At 37.4% G+C, this 23,646-nt stretch overlaps 1 protein-coding gene across 1 annotated transcript in view; it reads right to left on the bottom strand.

Annotated features, from left to right (window-relative positions):
- The window catches only part of LOC111420813 (serine/threonine-protein kinase 32A), a 63,454-nt gene that overhangs the window by 18,771 nt on the left and 21,037 nt on the right, over positions 1 to 23,646 (bottom strand). The window contains exons 2-3 of the mRNA XM_023053858.2: positions 23,471 to 23,576; positions 13,199 to 13,254 (exon numbers count right to left, since the gene is read on the bottom strand). Coding sequence (XP_022909626.2) covers positions 13,199 to 13,254; positions 23,471 to 23,522 — 108 coding nt within the window. The 5' untranslated portion in view covers positions 23,523 to 23,576. The remainder of the gene's footprint in view (positions 1 to 13,198; positions 13,255 to 23,470; positions 23,577 to 23,646) is intronic.

Here is a 23,646-nt window from a genome sequence, read left to right as displayed (position 1 = left end):
CGTCTCTTAAGACGGCTAAAACCAAATGTATGTACTACTGTAGTACTAAAACTAGTACTAGTGTTAGTAAAATTTTTTTAAAATTATATAATTCTTTATTGGATTTTATTTTTCATTTCATCGGCAGGTTTTATTCTTTATCCTGTTCGACAGAACCCAAGGTAACAATGGATATCTCCGAATTCCCGTCGCAATCGTAAATCTCCTCACCTACACAGCGATGTAAACGACTTATGCGCGATCGTATTTTCTTTTGTGTCCATGGGGATTATGTGCGATTTAGAGGGTGAGAGAGATTCTCGTAAATTAAAATAGGTGCGAAAATGGTTGTTTGATGAAAATGTAAGCCAATTAAAGGTTCTGCTAAAAAAAATTGGATATATTAGATAGGTTTAAAGTAATATTGATTTTTTTAGAAAATATTTAGACTCATTGCTACTAAAATGAGAGAAAAATGAATCCAAGGAAAAGTTTTCAATCTATAACCTTCGCTTCGCTATACGTTAAGCTGTCGTGTTACGGTTGTAGCTATTCAAGCAAACGGGCAACTATGTCAATAAAAATATCGATCAGGCACAAAGACAAAGAGGTAAACAAGTGTTCCTCTCCTATTCACGTTAGCATACGATCTCCTCTTGCGTTAAAATCCTTCTTTTTCGTTTTTATTCCCCCTTTTAGAGAGAATATCGCAATTCGTAACGATATTTCCGACAGCCTTTTCAAAAACCCACCCACCCTTTCGGTGTTAACGAAAACCCTGCGAATGTAATCCTGTTTTTAGTTCAACGCCGTGTCTCTAATCCACCAGTAAAATAAGTAAATTTATTCGACCGTTCAAATTTCGGATGTAATCCCGCCGGATACCAAGATTGGCACGATGCCACGTCCGTCGTTTATGTAAACACATATATACGAAATCTGACCATATTTAAATGAGTGGTTTGTGTAAAAATAAAGCCGAATGATTCTAGTTTTAGGTATAGTGCTAGTTCTACATAGTAATAGTGCTAGTGTATACATAGTAGAGACTAAACATAACCGTCTTGAGAGATGCGCGGCTAAACCAGAATGTTTCTAGTTCTAGATCTAGTGTTCTAATTATAGTGTTACATTACATTACATTACATAAAATACATATCGGGTAGGCGGACCAACCAACCTTGCACCGCGACCCTAAGGATCTATTGTACCCCGATAGATATCCTTATCAAATTTCACCGTGCAGTCCAATGCTCTTAACGAACATTAATACCTTGCTCGGCGAAAGGTCATTCAGATCTTTTGAGGAGATAAACTGCGACCCAAAAATCGAGAATCTGATACGGTTAACGGCAGGGCAGTGGCATAAAACATGCTCAACCGTCTCTGCTTCCTCCGCACATAGTTGGCATTCAACATCGTCGGCTAAACCCAACAAGTTGAGGTGTGCTTTTAATCGGCAGTGCCCAGTAAAAACAGCCATTAGAACTTTTATGCTACTACGGGCAAGTCCTAAAATATTCCCGGGTTTGACAGTGGCGATGTTAATAAACACCTTGGCATGTCTCATTCCAGCAGAACTGGTCCACAGTAGGCGAAGTCTCTCTTCAGCCCATATTTGGCCATCGTAAATGATACACCAACTGCTGGTTCCGGCCCCACAAACGCTTCAGCGCTGCCATCTCGTGTTAGCTTATCTGCCGCTTCATTGCCAGCAACCCCAGAGTGACCTGGGACCCAGATCAGAGAGACTCTGTTATCACAACTCGGTGTGTTTAATGTTCTCTTACAATCATTAACCAGAGCCGACGCCGTTTTCACGGCTTGCAGCGCCTGGAGAGCGGCTTGACTGTCTGAGAAAATTCGTACTGTCATGTTCTTCACCCCTCTTTCAAGAAGGATTTTAGCACCCATGTCAATAGCAAATACTTCCGCCTGGAATACAGTACAGTACGTACCCAGGCTGTAGGCTTGCTTAATTCGAGGTGTCTGGCAGTATACTCCTGCTCCTACCCCTTCAGGCGTTTTTGATCCATCTGTGTACAAGCAAATGTCTGCCCGAACCAGAGAATTTTCATTTTCGATCCAGGACTGCCGCTCAGGCAGTACAATCTGGTATCGAGCATTAATCACTGATAGTGATACCGCCAAATCTGACGGCATTGATAGCACAGTATCAGTGCTTATAATGTCTTCCGCAGCCCATTGGTAGGACATGTCGGAACAGTTTTGAGCATATTGCTTAAATCTGTAAATGGTTGTTCTAGCCACTTTCTCAATTATAGTGTTAGTGTTAATTCTAGTTTTAGTTGTTATTCGGCGCCAGATTGTTGTATGTTTTTGTTGGACCATTAATTAATATACTTTTAATATCATAATTGGATGTGCAAACACAATCCCTTACTACATGACTTCACTCAGATAATTAGAATAGTTGGGAAGCCATTAAACTACACTTGACGAATCTTCAACAGTCGATAATACGTGGCCCATTTAATCAATTTGCAAATTGAGTATATGGCGCCATTCAGGGCGATTTCAATTAACCTCCCTCAACGTTTCCATTTCTACCCCAAGCAAAATCGGGACTTTACTCCTAACGGACACGGATTGTTCGATATCCTTTGTGCATCGAATTAAATTTTCCGGGGACCTCTTTCTACGAAGGTGTGCTTTAAGGAGAATCGATTTGCGCCCTGTTCACAACCCTTTGCATAATTCATGGGTTGCATTTGAATTTTTATTGCTTTCGCGACGCGGTTACCTGCTGCGCGTTACGTTGACTTTGTGATAATTATAGCATCGAATCTCTAGTTATTTTAAATTTATCTTTCTGTTTATCAAATATAAATAACGTCACATAATAAAACAACATTTAAATTTTATTATTGATTTGTAATGTTCATCTATCCGTTGTCGTTCAGCCAATTAGGCAGAATCGTATGCATCACATCGGACGTGATTAACGATTCGGAATTGAATTCCATTACAGTTCCGCTCGGGATACCAAAATAAAAAGCAACCAATAAAAAATATATATAAAGCAGTCCCAAAACCAAAGAGAAATTTCAGTACGCGCGCAAACTGAACACAGCGTAAAGCTTGAAAGCTCCGAATCAGTGTGGTAAAGCTTCCTCCCCATTGGGAACACGAAATGTGACATTACCGGCGGTGCCCAATCGATTATTGGTCCGTGTTCACTTTGATGACGTTTTAACGTGTATGTTTCCTGATTTCATTAACTGTCATACCACGCACTGGAAAATACGAAAATTATTCTATTATATTGAAACGCTTTTCAGCAAACTCGATATTCATTACATCGAAAAGTTCATTTCTATGTAGGTCGCCTAAACGAAATTGACTGTTCAATTAGGCAACATATTAAGCTATAATTTGGCCAATATATACTGTAATAAAATCCCTGTTTCCGAACAAACAGAAAAAAGACTAATTAAAGAAATTAAAGAAACTTACAATTTTGGATTAGACCTTTGATTATATATAATATGGATTGAGCCAACGAGAGAGATAGTTTGCGCAAGGTGATCGAACCGAGATAGACATAGAAGCGTACTGACATATAATGGGCGTGCGTTAATTTATAAGATAAAAAACTATCAATTAGAAGTAATATTTATAATACTTACAGGTGATGTGAAACTGTATTATCGCGAACTTTGCACACGAAACAATACATTTTTAAACATAACGCTGTGACACAACAAAACGATAAACGTCAAATGGAAGAGGTTTGACACATTTGTGCGCATGCGCCCGTCTGTTTAGTACCGTTTTATGTCTATCTTTGTTACACTTTCACATTATCGCTTTCCATCTGCGTCTATTCACCTTGAGCCACATTTTTGTTAGTAGATATATTCAGTTAGCTCAATCCAATGATTAGACTATAAGTAGTTAGTTTTGTTATGATTTTCGTTTAGTTTTAAGAAACATTAGGACGATATGCAAGAAAAAGGTAATTCATTGAAGTCTATGACCTTCAAATTTTGACCTTGACATTTACATTTTGACAGGTATTGATTTTGGCGACTTTTCGGGCGATTTTCGATTATAAAACCAGGCGAGATCGATAGATCGTGTCGATTTAGCCCTTAGGCCGCAATTTCATCCATTTCTGAATCATTTTATATATTTAAATTCCATTTTTTTCTTTCCAAACTTTAACATCAAATTACGAATTCCTCGAAGGAATTTGACACCCGAAAGCGCGATTATCTAAAAGAACGAAAAATTAGCTACAAAATTACAAAATCTTAATCAAATTTAAAGTTTATTAATAATTTCGAATATTTTCAAAGTTGATAGTTATTTTCTTTAAAAAAATCAATCATTTTGGCCAACCTGTGTAATTTATAATTCCCGCCATTTTATCAACCAATCAGAGAGCCCAGATTCAAACTGAGGCGACCAAATTCGGATATCCAAGAAGCCTTTGTCCAAAAAGGGTATATAAGGCCGCGCAAATTTGACACCGAGAGAGTTCAATTTTGGCTAGAGCGAAGTGTTGTCGAATCTACGTCAATTTAACCTAAAAATTTCTAACCTAAGTTTGAACTTTTAATTTTTTTTTTGACAACTCAATTTACTTTTATCTAGTAAAAGTAAACAAGTGTTTCTAAATTATCTGCGAAGAAATCGAAACCATACCTGAGATCGAGTCCAATGTTCCATCCTGTTCCCGAAGAACCCGAGAATCCTAAACTTCTAACACCGAAGAACATCCTTCCCGCAAGACCAAGGTCAACCAACCATTTTTAACTGACATGTCACGCCTCCGGAAACAAGTTAAGTGAACATAATTTCCTTTTATCGAACTCTTTAATTTTTATAACCCTCGCGATTAAAATAAAAAAATCAATCTTAAAAGACCCTTATAAATTAATACGTATAAGCTTTGTCAATTTCAACACTCTTATAAAGGAGTTGCCTCTTTCCTGCACAGATTTCTTTATGCTCTATTTTATATTTAGTTCGTAAATTTAAAAACTTAGTTATAGGTGTCTCCATGAACTTGCGTTTTATCTTTTTTTTGTCCCTGAGATTCATGTTCTTTAATTTAACAAAAAAAATGTATAATTATTATTATTAATTTGCAATAATGTAACAATCAATACTCTCGTAAAAGATGTACTTTAGCTATAATTCAAACTTAAAAAACTTCTTACACGAAAGATATTTGACGTATTACTTTTGGAGTTAACTATACTTGCATTAATAGTCAACAATAGCTTGACTCAGTTCTTGAATGTCACAACGCAGCTTCTGGAGCGTGAGCTTTCAAGAAACGTCAGAAAGAAAAACTTGGAGCACAAAGATCGTTCTAGAAATATGGGTTAAAAGGAGATTTAAGTCTATGCAGGAAATAGCATTGTTAAAGATATTTATAGACGTTGGATTATTTGTTAATAACATTTTTGGCATTAAATTTAATGTTGGTATTTTTAATTTAAACTTTAAATAATATTCATAGTGGAATAACAAAGTGGAATTTGCGAAAAGAGAACATCTACGGAGAGATAAAAACCTGTCTGACCGTATAGGAAAGTGCATCTGCTTTAAAAGATATTGATTCCACTTCAGCAAGCAGTAAATTCTCGGCATAGTTGAAGACCTCATTCAGCCGTTTTCGTCTAACTTTATACCGGAACGGCAACCGTCAAATTATTCGTGATGTCTCTATAAATTAAAGACCGACCCCAATTGTACTCTCGGGTAACGATTTACTTCCACTATATAGTTTCAAATTGAACAACACAAAAAAATTACCTGCGTCGAAAATCAATAAAACTACAAAGGATTTTTCCGGGTGTAAATAAAAATAATGAGGATACATTTTCCGTTTGTACGTATTCAAGCTCGTATTCACACCTTTTTTGCAACTACAACGTTTTCTTATAGTCACAATTTTACCTAAAATAAATAAATATTTGTGTCTATTTCACGTCGTTGTGTTTAGAAACACAAAACGACAAACGAGAGTTCACTCAAATAAATTGGCTATTTGTAACGATGTTAATCTCGATTGCTATGCCAGTCAGGTACTGCTACGTAAGTACAACTTTACTAAACACGACCTCCCATTTGCATTCGGCGCGAATCATTAACATTAACACATCCTCGTTGCTACGGGATTACTACTCCAGATCAATATGGATGGAAATTACTCAAACTTTCCTGGTTTAGTTGGATTAATTTAAATTATTAAATCTAATTTAAACACTTTATATTACAAACCGATAATAATCAAATATACAGAGATGGATTTAATCATAACAATGATGTTTATGGAAAATAAGAAATTATTTATGGCACATTAAATCAAATTCATTTCAAAATGTTTTTTATTTTATGACGATATCTCCATTAGTTCATGAGATACGAAGAAGAAAAGAAAAACAAATTTTATTCTGTACCCACTACATAAAAAAAATAAAAATAACAATAAAAATATCTATATGTATATACAACAAAAATAAAAAAGTTAAGGGGCGAGAATAGGGCTACCGACCAAGGTCTTTCTGCCCGTGATTTTTGTAGTCGGCGGCTTGGTTCAGTCTTCTCTGACGGCCAGGAGTTTTTGGAAGAGAAGAGGTGGGTTGTTGCGAGGGTGGAATAATCGAGGCGATATAAGCATGTGTTGCAAGGCGTTGGTAGGAAAATTTAGAATGGATTTATCGGACAAAGATTGAAGACGGGTGTATGGATAGGGGGTATATCGGTAAGTTGGTATCATTGCTAGGGTTAAAGAGGGGATTACGGGGGTTCCTAATTCGGGTGATGGATCTCAGTGCAGATCTTTCCGCTACTTCCAGGTAGTACTTCGTTCTTCTTGGTGCGTTGCTTAGCAGTATTGATCCATATTCTATGATGGGCCTGCATATGGTCTTGTAGATGTACGAGGCACATGAGGTAGAGATTCCGCGACCGCTGAACGAGAGAGATTTAAAGTGTTTGGCGCGTGTCTTTACCTTCATCTTCACCTTGGTTGCATGAGTGGAAAACTTAAGCGTTCTGTCAAGTATTATGCCAAGATACTTGCAGGTTGGTGAGACGGAAATTGCCGTTGATTGGATTGTAATTGTGGGGGAGGGAGCGCGGGGTGAGAGGAATGGGACAAAAAATTGTGTTTTTGTGGGATTGAGTAGGATGCGCCATTTTCGGTACCAATTTTCCGTTTCGTTTATGAGCGTCTGCAGCTTACGGACCGAGGAAGTGATATCCCTACTATGCGAGACCAATGCTGTGTCGTCGGCGTAAAGAAGTGCGTATGCAGTGAGGTTAAAGGCGTCTGGGTTGTTGTAAAGATCGTGGCAGAATAGAGATAGGCGAACCCTGAGGAAGGCCTTGCTGAGCGGAGAAGCTGTGGGAGGAGTGATTTTTCAACTTCACGATGGAGGAGCGATTCGACAGGAATTGGTTTATCAGGGTTAGAAGGTAGTATGACGTTTTTAGCTTATCCAGTTTAAATAGCAATCCTTTGTGCCACACGGAGTCAAAGGCCTTTCGGACGTCCAGAAACACTGCTGCAGATTTCAGTTTTACAAAACGTGCCGCCTGGAAGTTGGAAACCAGAATAGTTAGTGGCTGGGACGTTGATTTGCCGGATTGGAAGCCAAATTGGTAAGGCGGAATTTTCTTTGATACCGCAGCCAGGAGCTTGTTCTTCAAGTGCGTCTCGAAGATTTTTCCAATTACGGGGAGCAGTGAGATGGGGCGATAGTTGGCTGGATCAGATAGAGAAGAATCCTTCTTGAGAATACAAGTAATAATTGACGTCTTCCAATCGCGCGGGAAATGCTGAGTCGTAAGGCAAAAGTTAATTATTTTTCTGATAAAGCCATGGATGTTAAGATCTAGACTTCTAAGCAGTTTCCTCGTGATGTTATCATAACCGGGAGCGGTATCTTTTCCCTGTCCAAGAAGAGTAAAATATTCGTCTTCCAATATGAGAGCATCTTCGGGTGTTTCGAACGGTGTCAAAAATACGGATTCGTACCAATTATCTATAATGCTTTTATTGTGGGAACAAAACGATACATCCTCGGTAAAGGTGAATACACCTTCTAGGTAGTCAGCGTGTATGTTGACAATCTCTTCAGGGTTGGAGTGCACACCGCCATCGGTAGGATCAATGAGCTCCTCCGTTCCAGGTGTCTTTTGGTATCTTGATAGTTTTCGAATTTCGTACCAATAGTTTCTTCCTTTACACAGTTTTATTTTGTCACAGGCTTCCATGTACTTTTCCGTTCTGTATTGCTGAATTAATTTCTGTGTCTATGAGATACGATTTTTTTAAATTTATACTCGGATGAAAATCGAAACCTTCGGCAAGAGTAATTGTTCGAAACGTTCGGTTAACGTTGAAGATATGTATTGGCAGTTAATTAAAGTACTCGGCGGATTAGTGCCAAACCCAATAATCGATAAAAGACTTTCCACTCTTATTAACGTGCGAGTTTATATAGATTATTAGGTTAATATTTTGACTTAAAAATTACCATAAATCTTAGAAAGTCAAATACGAAACTTTCATAAGACGCAGTTAATTAATATCGTTTATAGAGAGAACTTAAGTTTAGTTAACTTTATTTCAACTTAACGTCATGGTTAATACGATAAATGAGAGTCAAACATAATTAAAACTATAACGTTTAGTAATTTAGTTTTGTGGTTTTTGATTCGTTATCACGGTATTGTTCAAGAAAATATTGATTTTAAAAAGTAGAAAATCACAGAACGCTGAATAGGAACCAATCGGTCGCCGAAACTCAATTAAACGAGCAGATGCGGCGATTCATAAAGAACCAGCTCGACACAAATTTAATTCCGGTCGGTTCATTTCGGTCGTAATAGCAGCGCGGCGCATGAGGTCGACGTGCGTCTTTCAGCCGCCACCGGAAGTGCAAGCACTGAGGAAATTTTGTTACTACCGCCCCGCGGACAATCGAATTAAAATCGGAGATTGCCACAGACTGAGCCTTGAAAAGTTCAAATTGCCGGACCGTCAACCGTGACCACGAAAGGTCACGACGAAGAAAAAAAATTCTTAAAAATGATAACTCAAGTTAATGAAAGTGAGTTAAAATTTTTGAAAATGATAGCCAACTCGGGAATCGTTTTATATCTCCCAAAATGTACATTGCATGATGTTGTTAGCGGAGGTCACATTTACGAATCCATATGTGTATCAATCAATTCGGATTTCAATGCGTAATTATTCAAAGCCAATTTCCCTTTTATTATGACCCAAAATTATTCCTACCAATTTAAATTATACAGGGTGTTTCAGGTTTTTGTAGCAGAAATTTAACAGTCGATAGATCTTTTAAAATTAGAACAAAAACTTCATATAAATATAGGTCGACAAACGCTTTGTTTTGAAGATATAGGGTGTTAAGTAATAGTTATTTATATTACAAGTGTGATATACAGCATTTTATCTACGACTGCTAAAAATTACTAAAAAATCACAATTAATGTTTATAATAAATAGTGTTGTTTCTCTGTAAGTAGGTAGCATTTTTTCTTTTGTATTGTTGCTCATTTCAATAAATTAAGTCTGTTCTGATTAGGCTAAAAATGCGTTACGTAATGAAACCAGTGCGGTAATGAACTTCATTACGTAACTCAAATCACCTCAAATGAGTGCGGTAATGATGACTTATCCAAGCAGTCGTAGATAAAATTTTTTTAATTGATTTTTATTTAAATATTATACGCGTATTTCACCCGATTCTATTCAAATTTGGTATACGGAAGTTTTTTGGCATGAGAAAGACGATTATGGAGTCCGTTTTACGAATTTCAGAAGACCCGTGACACACATCAAGAAGTTTGAATCTCTGGAACGCCGGTCGCAAAAGAAGAAAGGTAATAGTTTACCAGTAGAAACAATCGTCAGTAACAGATCGAATGTCCCACTAACGAAAGACGAAACCTCTGTGCTCGCCAAAGGATTGAACTACGCAATCGCCCCGAGGAAGGTCCCAAAGGAGGAAATCATCTGCGAAGTGGAAGCAGCTGTCCGAGGGATGCCTGCACTGAAAGCCGAAGAGATCCGACAAGAAGTTGCGAGAGTATTGAAGTCAGCAAAACCACCAAAATCCAACTTGACGGTTGGTGAAAAGAAGGCACTCCGATCTATAAAAGAAAAATCAAAAATCGCCGTGTTACCAGCAGACAAGGGGAATACGACGACAAAATGATGAACCTACTGGACCCAGCCACCTAAAAGAAGATCAAGAAGGACCCCACAGACAAAATCGTTAGAATAATGAAGGAACTGATAAAATCCGCAGGAATTCCAACAGAATAGCAGAAAGGTTTGTTTCTGCAGGCGCCGGTACCACCAAGAATCTACGGACTACCGAAGATTCACAAACCAGACGTCCCCCTCCGCCCTGTCGTCAGCGCCATCAACTCCCAACATACCAGCTGGCTAAACATCTTGCAAAGATTCTGTCCCCCTTTACAGGTAACACGAAATCGTATGTCAGGGATTCTACACATTTTGTGGAATCGGTAAAAGGTGTAAAGCTGGATGCTGGGGATATGTTGGTAAGTTTCGATGTGGAATCCCTTTTTACTAGGGTACCAGTTAAGGATGCTGTAGAGGGTCTTCGCCGAAAACTCATTCCGGAGGGTTTACCAGGATACGTGCCAGATCTGGTGGAGTATTGCTTATCGTCGACGTATTTCAGCTGGAAAGGAGAATTTTACGAGCAGTTCGAAGGGGCAGCCATGGGATCTCCACTATCGCCAGTTATAGCTAATTTCTACATGGAATTATTCGAAGAGGACGCTTTGAAGAAAAGCCAGTGGAAACCAAAACTCTGGCTCCGATATGTGGATGACACGTTTGTGATATGGCAACATGGTCAAAAACGGCTCCAAGAGTTCTTGGATCACTTGAACTCTCAACATCCTATGATAAAGTTCACTATGGAAACAGAAACTGCTAAAAAACTACCTTTCCTAGATGTGTTGGTCACCAGGCCGACAAATGGAGATATAGAACTTGGTGTATACCGAAAGAAGACCCATACCAACAGGTATTTACAGGCATGTTCACATCATCATCCCCAACAGAAGAGGTCCGTGATCCGTACATTATTTCAGCGAGCAGCGAGACTATGTGAAGGAGAGAACTTGAAGAAGGAGCAACACTTTCTACGAGGCGTGCTGCAGAAGAATGGATACACTTTGAGGGACATCAACCAGGCCATCAAGCAGCGAAAGCAGAAAGAGGACACGGTAAGTACAAAACCACTTGGATTTATCTGTCTTCCCTATGTTTCAGGTGTAACGGAACGAATTGCTAGGCACCTCAAGAAGAACGACATCGTAGTGCGGTACGGCACGGTCAGCAAAATTCGGAACACACTCCCGATAGCCAAGGACAAACTAACTCCATTAAAAGGAGCGGGAGTCTATCGACTATCGTGTAGTTGTGGGAAGGTTTATGTTGGCCAAACTGGACGCAACGTCGAGTGCCGCATCAAGGAGCATGAGAGGGATGTAAGGCTGAAGAAGATCCAGCAGTCGGCGGTTGCGGAACATTGCCATGCAGAGGGGCACCGAATAGACTTCGAACAAACAAAGGTGCTGGCTAGGGACAACAGATACTACCAAAGACTGACAAGAGAAGCCGTAGAGATCCACCGACATAAAAATAACGTCAACAGATAGGATGGCTGGGAGCTTAGCAGAACATGGAAGATGGTGGTGAACACGAAGACCTCTTCCCGCCTCACACCGGACGCGACGCAATTAGTTATTAATTATTTTGGAATTAGCGTTAACTGATTATTAATTAGTTTTTTCCGACTTATATATAGTTACCGATTTTTGATCTCGTCACTTCGAACCAGTTTCTGAAGAAGGTTGCAACATGGCATCCGAAACGTCAAACCTTTTATTAAAAGACGCACGGCAAAGCCCGAAAGTTTCTAGTTTCAGTTCTAATCTTAGTTTAATTCACACCGGCCGTGAAAGCCTTCGTACTTATATTAATAAACTAACGGTGGCTACATACGTAACTGCAAACTTGACAAGTATGCATGATCAATCTTTTTATACAAGTATGCTTGAGCGTTTGTAGAATAATTTTGCTTGTGCAATCCGCTTGATGATGGATTGAATTTTAATCATGCAAGCTTGCGCTCTGGCTCGACCGACCAGACGTTTTGTTATTTTAATCCGTAAAGAATACATTACAGAGCCTATTACCTCGTCTTTTCGTCTTTTAATCGCCTTTTTCATGCCAAAAAACATCCGTATACTAAATTTGAAAAGAATCGGTTGAAATACACGTGTAATATTAAATAAAAATCAATTTAAAAATATAATTTGAACACCCTGTATCTCCAAAACACAGCGTTTCTCGACCTATGTTTATATGAAGTTTTTGTGTTAATTTAAAACCTGAAAAACCCTGTATAAATAACTTTACATAACTTAGTACTGAATAACAACTAAAATTAACACTGAAGCTATCACTAGAACTAACACTAAACCTACTTTTTTTTAATTAATTTACTCAACAAAAGATACACAAAGAGAAACGCACAAAATTAATCTCAACTCATCTCATTTTAAGAGTAAGTGCTCAAATGAACTGTGAAAGCGTAATCCATACTACACTTCAAGCACAACTTTTAGAAGTAAATTCTATTAAAAAGTTGAAGTTTATAAAATTAATAACATTAAAATGCAAATCTCAACTTAAACTTTACGATAACAAAGACTAAATTGAACAAAGTTTACATTTCTAACTCTAACAATAACTAGATGTTTCATTCCACACTACGTAATTATCTCGGTAATTATTTCCAATCAATTTCAACGATCGCCGTTAATTAATTGGATAATTTAGAACCGTGTTTGCCAAACCGTTAGGAAATGCAAAATTATATCTAATAATGTAACGACTGTGCGATACGTGATAATGTGATATTACGCGATTACGCTCTGTATAGAGTAAAATAAATATTCTCATGTGGAATGTCAGTATTAACAGTATCATAGCGACTATCGCGTGTGTTCAAACCGGATAGTTTCGTGCACGTAGTATTTTATTAGAAACAAACGTTGACATTGTAATGTCTACGTTTTACCTTTCCTGAAAGATTAAATTTATTTACGGAAAATTTCCTGAATTTAACGATTTGTTTTTCTTTCGCAAACAAATACTTACTTTTCCAAAGCTCCCCTTTCCAATAGCCCTTAGTATTTGGAAATGATCGAAATTCACTGAAACAAGACGAAATTTATTACTTACGACAACGTATAACATCCCCACAGTGATAAATGGAGCCCTATTTATTACCGATCCCTTTCTATACCGACCGAATTTGAAAACACAATTTTATTTCACCGCGTAAATAACATACAACCCCGATTTTCACTATTATATATCACGCGAATAATGAACCTGGTAAATTTTAATTAATTTTACAATTTTCTTCCGATCGGCCAGGTAAACCGTTTCGAGTTTAAATTAAATTCACTATGAAATTCATGGTTGAGTTGTCATAAATCAACCGTTTAACAAACTAAATAGAAACAGTTTTGTGTTGCGGCATCGTTAACATGTGCCTAAACGAGATAAAACACACCATACAGATGAATCGATTTAAATTCAGTTTGTTTCGTTGTTTGTAAATTAACGTCTTTTTTAAAAATATAAATAATCAACATTCTTTTTAATTCGTAAAAATTTGTAATGTCTGAATTTAATTAACTTTTAGAACTTTCTTTGTTAATTAATAAAGGTGAACTTCTATTGTACGTAGCTAAAGCTAAGCGAAGCGAAATTAGAATAGCGAAGATACAAGGCAATATTTATCTTAGGTCGATGTAGCTTTATTCTGATTCAAACGAGTTCTTCATTAATGTAGTTTAATTTCAAATGTGTACTTGTTTCAAAAAGAATCATTTTAACAAAAAATAGATTAAAATTAGGCATTGGATCTAACTGTCTAAGGTCCATTACTACCATCTTTTAGTTAAATTTAACCGTGGTAATAATCCGTTAGATAGCTTAACCAGAAGATGGTAGTAACGAGCCTAAGGCCCACTTTTACCACCTCTTGATAAATTTATCCGATAGATAAATCCATCTCTTAGCCAATGAGAGTGCTTAAAACCGCCGTAACCATGGCAACTATCCTATAGATAGTTTATCAGGAGGATGGTAAAAGTGGGCCTAAAAGAGTCTCACGTTATTCACTGTAGCGAGCATCAGAGAGTACTAGTAGCTGGCATTAATACTTGCACAATCGAGCTAACACTAGACCTAGAACTAGAAAGTATCGCGTCGTCTAAACACAAACTAACCCATCGAGGCGTGCGGGGGACTTTCGGCCATCACGCAACTGTGAGAAATATTAGTTATATATAAATATTAATTATTTTCTAGGTCTAGTGTTAGTTCTAGTTTTAATTGTTATGCAACGCTACTCCAAGAACTAGAATCATTCGGGTTTTGCCGTCTTAAGAGATGTACGGCTAAACCCAAATGTTTCTAGTTCTAGGTCTAATATTAGTTCTAGTTTTGATTGTTATTCGGTGCCAGATTGTTGTATATTTTAATTGAGACTAGACATAACCGTCCTGAGAGATGCACGGCTAAATCAGAATGTTTCTAGCTCTAGGTTTAGTGTTCTAATTATAGTGCTAGTGTTAATTCTAGTTTTAGTTGTTATTCAGCGCCAGATTGTTGTATGTTTTTGTTGGACCATTAATTAATATACTTTTAATATCATAATTGGACGTGCAAACACAGTGCAAGTATAAAACCAGAACTAACACTATACCTAGAACCATTTGGGTTTAATAACAATAATAAGTTTATTGCCACAACAAATACAAGAGAAAAATAATATATATGTATACATAAATGAACAAGTAATGCATGTTGACAAAAGGTCAGTTTATCGCCAAAGGCGTATTTCCATGGGTAAACTATTCCAAAGCTTTATAGCCTGCATCGTGAAAGATCCATGATATCTCTCGGTGCGATGAATTGGAAATATGAGTAACGTGTCAGACTATGCTCTAGTAGGCAGACCGCGAGACGACATGAATTGAAAGTTCGTGTACAAGTATCCTGGGGTCCGAGAAGAAAGTATCTTATACAGCGTTGTCAGTATACGGAATGATCTGCGCTTTTCGACAGTCAACATTTGAAGGTGATTACGATATTGCGTAACATGGTCGTACTTACCCAGGTCAAAAATAAAGCGTAGACAGTTGTTCTGCAATCTTTCTAATTTGTTACGGAGGGTAATTGCCAGGTCGGGATACACAGCATCAGCATGATCTATGTGGGGCAGTATTAATGAGTAACAGAGATTACGACGGACAGCAAGGGGAAGAAAACAACCAAGTTTACGCAAAGAATGAAAACAAAAATAGACCTTCCTACAAACAGACTGAATATGATACCGCCAAGACAGCGCCGAGTCCATTGTCACCCCCAAGTTTTTGGCCGTATTGGTGAAATGTATAGCAGGTATAGGGTTTAGCCGTACGTCTCTAAAGACGGCTAAACTCGAATGATTCTAATTGTAGGTATAGTGTTAGTTCTACATAGTAACAGTGCTAGTGTAAAACTAGAACTAACACTAGACCTAGAACTAGAATGTTTCGGGTTTAGCCGTGCGTGTTAGTTCTAGTTTTAATTCTTATGCAACGCTAGATCAAGAACTAGAATCATTCGGGTTTAGCCGTATTAAAAGACGTACGGCTAAACCCAAATGTTTCGAGTTTTTTGGTTGAATGTTAGTTCTAGTGACAGTGCAAGCATAAAACTAGAACTAACTCTATATCTAGAACTAGAATCATTCGGGTTTAGCCGTCTTTAGAGACGTGCGGCTAAACCCGAATGATTCTAGTTCTAGGCATAGTGTTAGTTCTACATAGTAACAGTGCTAGTGTAAAACTAGAACAAACACTAGACCTATAACTAAAAACATTCCGTTAAGCGGTACCTCTCTTAAGACGGCTGGTAGGTGGTAGGTAGCGCTGGTTGCATAAAATATCATTATGTTGCATATTTTTATTGACTAAAAACTAGAACTAGCACTATACCTAGAACTAGAACCATTTGGGTTTATCCGCACGTCTCTAAAGACGGCTAAACTCGAATGATTCTAGTTGTAAGTATAGGGTTAGTTCTACATAGTAACAGTGCTAGTGTAAAACTAGAACTAACACTAGACCTAGAACTAGAAACATTCGCGTTTAGCCGTGCGTCTGAAGACCCGAAACATTCTAGTTCTAGGTCTAGTGTTAGTTCTAGTTTTAATTGTTATGCAACGCTAGATCAAGAACTAGAATCATTCGGGTTTAGCCGTATTAAGAGACGTACGGCTAAACCCAAATGTTTCGAGTTTTTTGGTTGAATGTTAGTTCTAGTGACAGTGCAAGCATAAAACTAGAACTAACTCTATATCTAGAACTAGAATCATTCGGGTTTAGCCGTCTTTAAAGACGTGCGGCTAAACCCGAATGATTCTAGTTCTAGATATAGAGTTAGTTCTACATAGTAACAGTGCTAGTGTAAAACTAGAACAAACACTAGACCTAGAACTAAAAACATTCCGTTAAGCGGTACCTCTCTTAAGACGGCTGGTAGGTGGTAGGTAGCGCTGGTTGCATAAAATATCATTATGTCGCATATTTTTATTGACTAAAAACTAGAACTAACACGAGACCTAGAACTAGAAATATTCGCGTTTAAACCAGAAACTTTCTAGTTTTAGGTCTAGTGTTAGTTCTACTTTTAATTGTTATGCATTACTAGACCAAGAACTAGAATCATTCGGGTTTAGCCGTCTTGAGAGATGTACGGCTAAACCCAAATGTTTCTAGTTCTAGGTCGAATGTTAGTTCTAGTGACAGTGCAAGTATAAAACTAGAACTAACTCTATATCTAGAACTAGAATCATTCGGGTTTAGCCGTCTTTAGAGACGTGCGGCTAAACCCCAATGATTCTAGTTCTAGGCATAGTGTTAGTTCTACATAGTAACAGTGCTAGTGTAAAATTAGAACTAACACTAGACCTAGAACATTCCGTTAAGCCGTACGTCTCTTAAGACGGGTGGTAGGTAGCGCTAGTTGCATAAAATATCATTATGTTGCATATTTTTATTGAACTAAAACTAGAACTAACACTAGACCTAGAACTAAAAAGTTTCGGGTTTAGCCGTGCGTCCTCAGACGTCTAATGTTAGTTCTAGCTAGAGTATTAGCACTAATAACTAGAATTAACATTTGCACTATCGTTAGAAGTATAGCTAAAGACAAACTAACTCCATCGAAGGGTGCGGGAGACTTTCGTCTATCACGCAAATGTGAGAAATATTACTTATACAGCGTGTCTTTTTTACTTTTAACTTTTTTAGGTTCGAGTATTCGTACAGTTTTGAAATTTTGGTAGTATGGGTTGTTCAGTCGGAACTTTCGATCTAAAATATTTTCAAGATGGCCGCCACTTCCGGTCTACCGGAAGTAGACCATAACTTTGCTATTTTAAACGGAATGCTATAGTTTTTATTGCACATTTTAATTGTACGTCAAAAAATAGGTTGACTTTGATAAAAGTTATTGGTACCTAGCGTTTTTTGTTTTCGAGTTATTTTGATTTTAAGGTTTTTTTGGCAAATTTCACCATGCTCCTTAAAATCCTATATTCCAGCCAACGTTCATTCAAAAAAGCTCTAAATTGGCATGATTACTCTTCAGATGCTCTCAAATAGATTGTCATATATTGTATCAGAGTATCTTATACAGGGTGGTCAAAAATTGAATTACCGTTTCTCCGTATTCCATGGGGAGAAAGTCGAAAATTTTAAATAGAACGCCCCATATTTTATTAACCTAGACGAAAGGAAATTTAATTCTCTACAATTTATCTATAAACATTACTATACCTATCTATTGTAGTTTCTCTCATATTCGTAAATTCATCAAAACATACAGGAAATGCAGGAAACCGTTTGTATTTTTATTAGAAGGCCATGACATTTTGACAGTTTTTTGTTTAATTTATTTCTATTATTATTTGTACTATTAATTACGATTGATAATCTGTTAAAAAAAAAAAATATGGGGCGTTCCATTTAAAATTTTCGACTTTCTCAGCATTGAATATGGAGAAACAGTAATTCAATTTTTGACCACTCTGTATAAGATACTCCGATACAACAAATGTCAATCTATTTGACAACATCTGAAGAGTAATCGTGCCAATGTAGATATTTTTTGAATGAACGTTGGCTGAGATATGGTGTTTTAAAGGGCATGTTGAAATTTTCCAAAAAAAGCTTAAAACCAAAATAACTCGAAAACAAAAAACGCTAGGTACCAATAACTTTTATCAAACTCAACCTATTTTTTTACATACAATTAAACGGTGTAATAAAAAGTCTTCTTGAAAACATTTTAGATCGAAAGTTCCTAATGAGCAACCCATGCTACCAAAATTTCAAATCTCTACTAATAGTGGAACCTGAAAAAGTTCCAACGAACCAGTTACGTGAGACACCCTGTATATAAATATTAATTTTATTATTTTCGATTGGCCAAGTATTTCCCTTTGTATAAATTTCAGTAAATTACACTTCATTATTTTAGTTATCATTTTTTCTCCCAACACAAACTAATTAGCGTGGAGAAAAATAACGTTGTTAGAGAAAATTTATGGTGGTGTTACGAGGTCTCTTGACAGCTGATCCATCACCAGTAACAAAATTCCGAATCATCAAGTTGTTATTTTGAGAAGTGGAACTAATTATACAACTTTTGTTTCATTTGCAATGATAAATTTTCAGTTTTCTTAAGAAAACGCGATGAAATTTTATCGATCCGTGATTTTATCCCGAGATGTATTGGTCTAAGATCATAAATCAAGCCACGTTTACTTTTGAGAGTGTGGTTTGGTATTTTAGATGCCTTTCAGGTACTCTGGGGAAAATTGCACGCTTCTAAAATTACTTCATCTCACCGTGCACTTTTCTTAATAACATATCTTAATTTTCGTTTTTTTAAATAAATGTTGTTATAGAATTTCATCACGGTAGGGTTAACCGGAATTTACTTAATCCGCCGTATTACAGCCCTGGAACCAAGACGTGAAGTTTAAACTTTATCTGGAACTCGAACAGTTTTGCAACGAGCGCTGCAAAGTTACACAAAATACTTTAGTCTCTATAGTACTCATTTTTGTTTATAAACCCATTTTATATGGGGAATATTTACCCAGTTGCAACTCAGGTGATGCACTCATTGTTAGAGAGTTTTTCGCTTCTACAAAGACGTGATAACAAAGTCAACCTTTGCAACGTCGAAATTACGTTTAAAGACGAAAACCTTAAGTCGACAAAGTTTCCGGGCGACTTAAAACAATTTATGTTAATTGAGCAGAGAAGTTTTCGAGTATATTTGCAAGAAGTGCTGCTGAGAGTGGCGCTTTACGAATTCGAAAACACGCTGATAAGGGGCTCTCACCGAACACAAAGATCTTATTTTACATGTTACAAATGTAGACGTTGAGAAATTATTAATGATATTAATAAATTCGATTCTAACAAAGATTTAATCGAATGAAAATATTGATACAAAAATCGATTCAAACAATACAAAAATAATAGTGGGGCGGAAGCAAACTCGACCAAACAAATCCCGCGGAGGATCGGGTAAACAAAAGACGGCTTTTAAAACTAGTAGGGCAGCGTTGCCATAGCGTCGTGAAAGAGCTCGTCTTATTTTGAAAACTACATCGTGAAAACCGTTCCAACTTCGAGATCATCCAGATTCAATCTCATCTTTTTTTCCATTTCAACTCACCACTTAAGTGAAAAATGATGAGTTCTTCTTTTCATATATGTGTGTGCATTTCAATTCATGCAGTTTATCGACAGATGTTTAATCAATTGAAAATTGAAAAATAAAATCCTTCCTTTTAGATTTATAGTATGTATGTATATCATTGGTAGCATTAGAAAAGATCTTTTTATCTCTGTTTTAATTTAATCTTCATCAACATTGAGAATGAAGTCGAGGTCGCTTGCGGCCGAGGCATTACTTCCATTACTGTTTATCTTCATCAAGATAGAGAATAAAGCCGAGGTCGCTCGCCACCGAGGCATTAGCTCCATTATTGTTTATCTTCATCAAAATAGAACATGAAGCCGAGGTCGCTTGCGGCCGAGGCATTACTTCCATTACTGTTTATCTTCTTCATCAAGATAGAGAATAAAGCCGAGGTCGCTTGCGGCCGAGGCATTAGCTCTATTATTGTATAGCTTCATCAAAATAGAACAGAAAGCCGAGATAACTTGCGGCTGAAGCATTACTTCCATTACTATTTATCTTCTTCATCAGGATAGAGAATAAAGCCGAGGTCGCTTGCGGCCGAGGCATTAGCTCCATTATTGTTTATCTTCTATTACTGTTTATCTTGATCAAGATAGAGAATAAAGCCGAGGTCGCTTGCGGCCGAGGCATTACTTCCATTACTGTTTATCTTCTTCATCAAGATAGAGAATAAAGCCGAGGTCGCTTGCGGCCGAGGCATTAGCTCTATTATTGTTTATCTTCATCAAAATAGAACATGAAGCCGAGATCGCTTGCGGCCGAGGCATTACTTCCATTACTGTTTATCTTCATCAAGATAGAGAATAAAGCCGAGGTCGCTTGCGGCCGAGGCATTAGCTCCATTATTGTTTATCTTCATCAAAATAGAACATGATACCGAGGTCACTTGCGGCCGAAGCATTACTTCTATTACTGTTTATCTTCATCAAGATAGAGAATAACGCCGAGGTCGCTTGCGGCCGAGGCATTAGCTCCATTATTGTTTATCTTCATCAGAATAGAACATGAAGCCGAGGTCGCTTGCGGCCGAGGCATTACTTCCATTACTGTTTATCTTCATCAAGATAGAGAATAAAGCCGAGGTCGCTCGCCACCGAGGCATTAGCTCCATTATTGTTTATCTTCATCAAAATAGAACATGAAGCCGAGGTCGCTTGCGGCCGAGGCATTACTTCCATTACTGTTTATCTTCATCAAGATAGAGAATAAAGCCGAGGTCGCTCGCCACCGAGGCATTAGCTCCATTATTGTTTATCTTCATCAAAATAGAACATGAAGCCGAGGTCGCTTGCGGCCGAGGCATTACTTCCATTACTGTTTATCTTCTTCATCAAGATAGAGAATAAAGCCGAGGTCGCTTGCGGCCGAGGCATTAGCTCTATTATTGTATAGCTTCATCAAAATAGAACAGAAAGCCGAGATAACTTGCGGCTGAACCATTACTTCCATTACTATTTATCTTCTTCATCAGGATAGAGAATAAAGCCGAGGTCGCTTGCGGCCGAGGCATTAGCTCCATTATTGTTTATCTTCTATTACTGTTTATCTTGATCAAGATAGAGAATAAAGCCGAGGTCGCTTGCGGCCGAGGCATTACTTCCATTACTGTTTATCTTCTTCATCAAGATAGAGAATAAAGCCGAGGTCGCTTGCGGCCGAGGCATTAGCTCTATTATTGTTTATCTTCATCAAAATAGAACATGAAGCCGAGATCGCTTGCGGCCGAGGCATTACTTCCATTACTGTTTATCTTCATCAAGATAGAGAATAAAGCCGAGGTCGCTTGCGGCCGAGGCATTAGCTCCATTATTGTTTATCTTCATCAAAATAGAACATGATACCGAGGTCACTTGCGGCCGAAGCATTACTTCTATTACTGTTTATCTTCATCAAGATAGAGAATAACGCCGAGGTCGCTTGCGGCCGAGGCATTAGCTCCATTATTGTTTATCTTCATCAGAATAGAACATGAAGCCGAGGTCGCTTGCGGCCGAGGCATTACTTCCATTACTGTTTATCTTCATCAAGATAGAGAATAAAGCCGAGGTCGCTCGCCACCGAGGCATTAGCTCCATTATTGTTTATCTTCATCAAAATAGAACATGAAGCCGAGGTCGCTTGCGGCCGAGGCATTACTTCCATTACTGTTTATCTTCATCAAGATAGAGAATAAAGCCGAGGTCGCTTGCGGCCGAGGCATTAGCTCCAGTATTGTTTAGCTTCATCAAAATAGAACAGAAAGCCGAGATAACTTGCGGCCGAAGCATTACTTCCATTACTGTTTATCTTCTTCATCAAGATAGAGAATAAAGCCGAGGTCGCTTGCGGCCGAGGCATTAGCTCCATTATTGTTTACCTTCATCAAAATAGAACATGAAACCGAGGTCACTTGCGGCCGAAGCATTACTTCTATTACTGTTTATCTTCATCAAGATAGAGAATAAAGCCGAGGTCGCTTGCGGCCGAGGCATTAGCTCCATTATTGGTTATCTTCATCAAAATAGAACATGAAGTCGAGGTCACTTGTGGCCGAAGCATTACTTCCATTACTGTTTATCTTCATTAAGTTACAGAATATAATCGCTTGCGATCCAGACATTAGCTTGGTTATCTTTTATCGTTATAATCTGACAAAATGAAATCAAGCTCAGATTTTGCCTACTATGCTAACCTAGATCACGATTTCATTTCACTGACTTAGGAAATGAAGACGAGATCGCTTGGGGGCGACACCTTTATTTCTTTTTATCTCAACCGGCTGCGAAAATGAAGCTGAGTTGTAGACCGAACATAACAATACTTCAATTGTTTCAAATTGAGGTGATTCAAAAAACGACGTGACTGCTGATGACATCGGTTGCTGTTTCAAAAGGCGCAAATTGAATCCAACGCAGCAATGGAAGCGCATGATGTTATAATAAAATTTTGTGGACTGCAAAACTTTAAATTTAGTAACGTTATGAATTTAATTTAATTAAAAATAAAAATTTAACACAGTAACAAAAATGAACACAATGCATTATTCAATCATAAATGTACACAAAACTATTTCACGTTATAAAAGGTTATTTTTATTGTTTCATAAGCTACAGAAAACCAATAAATATATTATAATTTTCCTCTAAAAGAAAATTTCTTCTCGAACATCGTATTAAAGATATCCTAAATCTCGAATGACTCTGAATTTGACACGGAATCCTAAGAAGTCTGCAAAGATTTAGGATTACCTATGAATATCGCTATAGTAAATTGTCATCAAAAAATTTATTGTAGTACTTTTTTATTATACCTACCCATTATTTCATCAATATTCGCAAAGCTATTTTCATTTTTTATCAAAGCTACATATTGCCTTTTACAGATCGAACCGAGAATGTTACCTGCGGATTTGCAATTTACCGTTACCATACAAAGCAAATATTTCTTTGTGATATCAAGTTCTTTATCCTGTAACCCGACATATAATTTTTTATATTGAATTTTATATTGATGTTATTCATGCATCACAAAATTATTTTATCACGTCTTGCAATTTCTTTCAATAATTGCTTATTTTAGCCAATAGGAAGAGTAATTTTTACTTACCATCGTCGCCGACGAAATTCTTGTCCAACCTGGTCGATTGGTGCGCCCCCATTTGTTTTCAGGATGTGAACTAAGCCAGGTGTGGGAATTCACATTTTACAATTACCTGAAACGAAAATGGACGACGTTAGGGAAAAATAAAATCCACACAAAAAAAACTGTTCCGTTGAAGTATT

This window comes from Onthophagus taurus, chromosome 2 (assembly GCF_036711975.1).
Source record: "Onthophagus taurus isolate NC chromosome 2, IU_Otau_3.0, whole genome shotgun sequence".
Classification (NCBI taxonomy): domain Eukaryota; kingdom Metazoa; phylum Arthropoda; class Insecta; order Coleoptera; family Scarabaeidae; genus Onthophagus; species Onthophagus taurus.
This window is presented reverse-complemented; position numbering and strand designations above follow the sequence as displayed.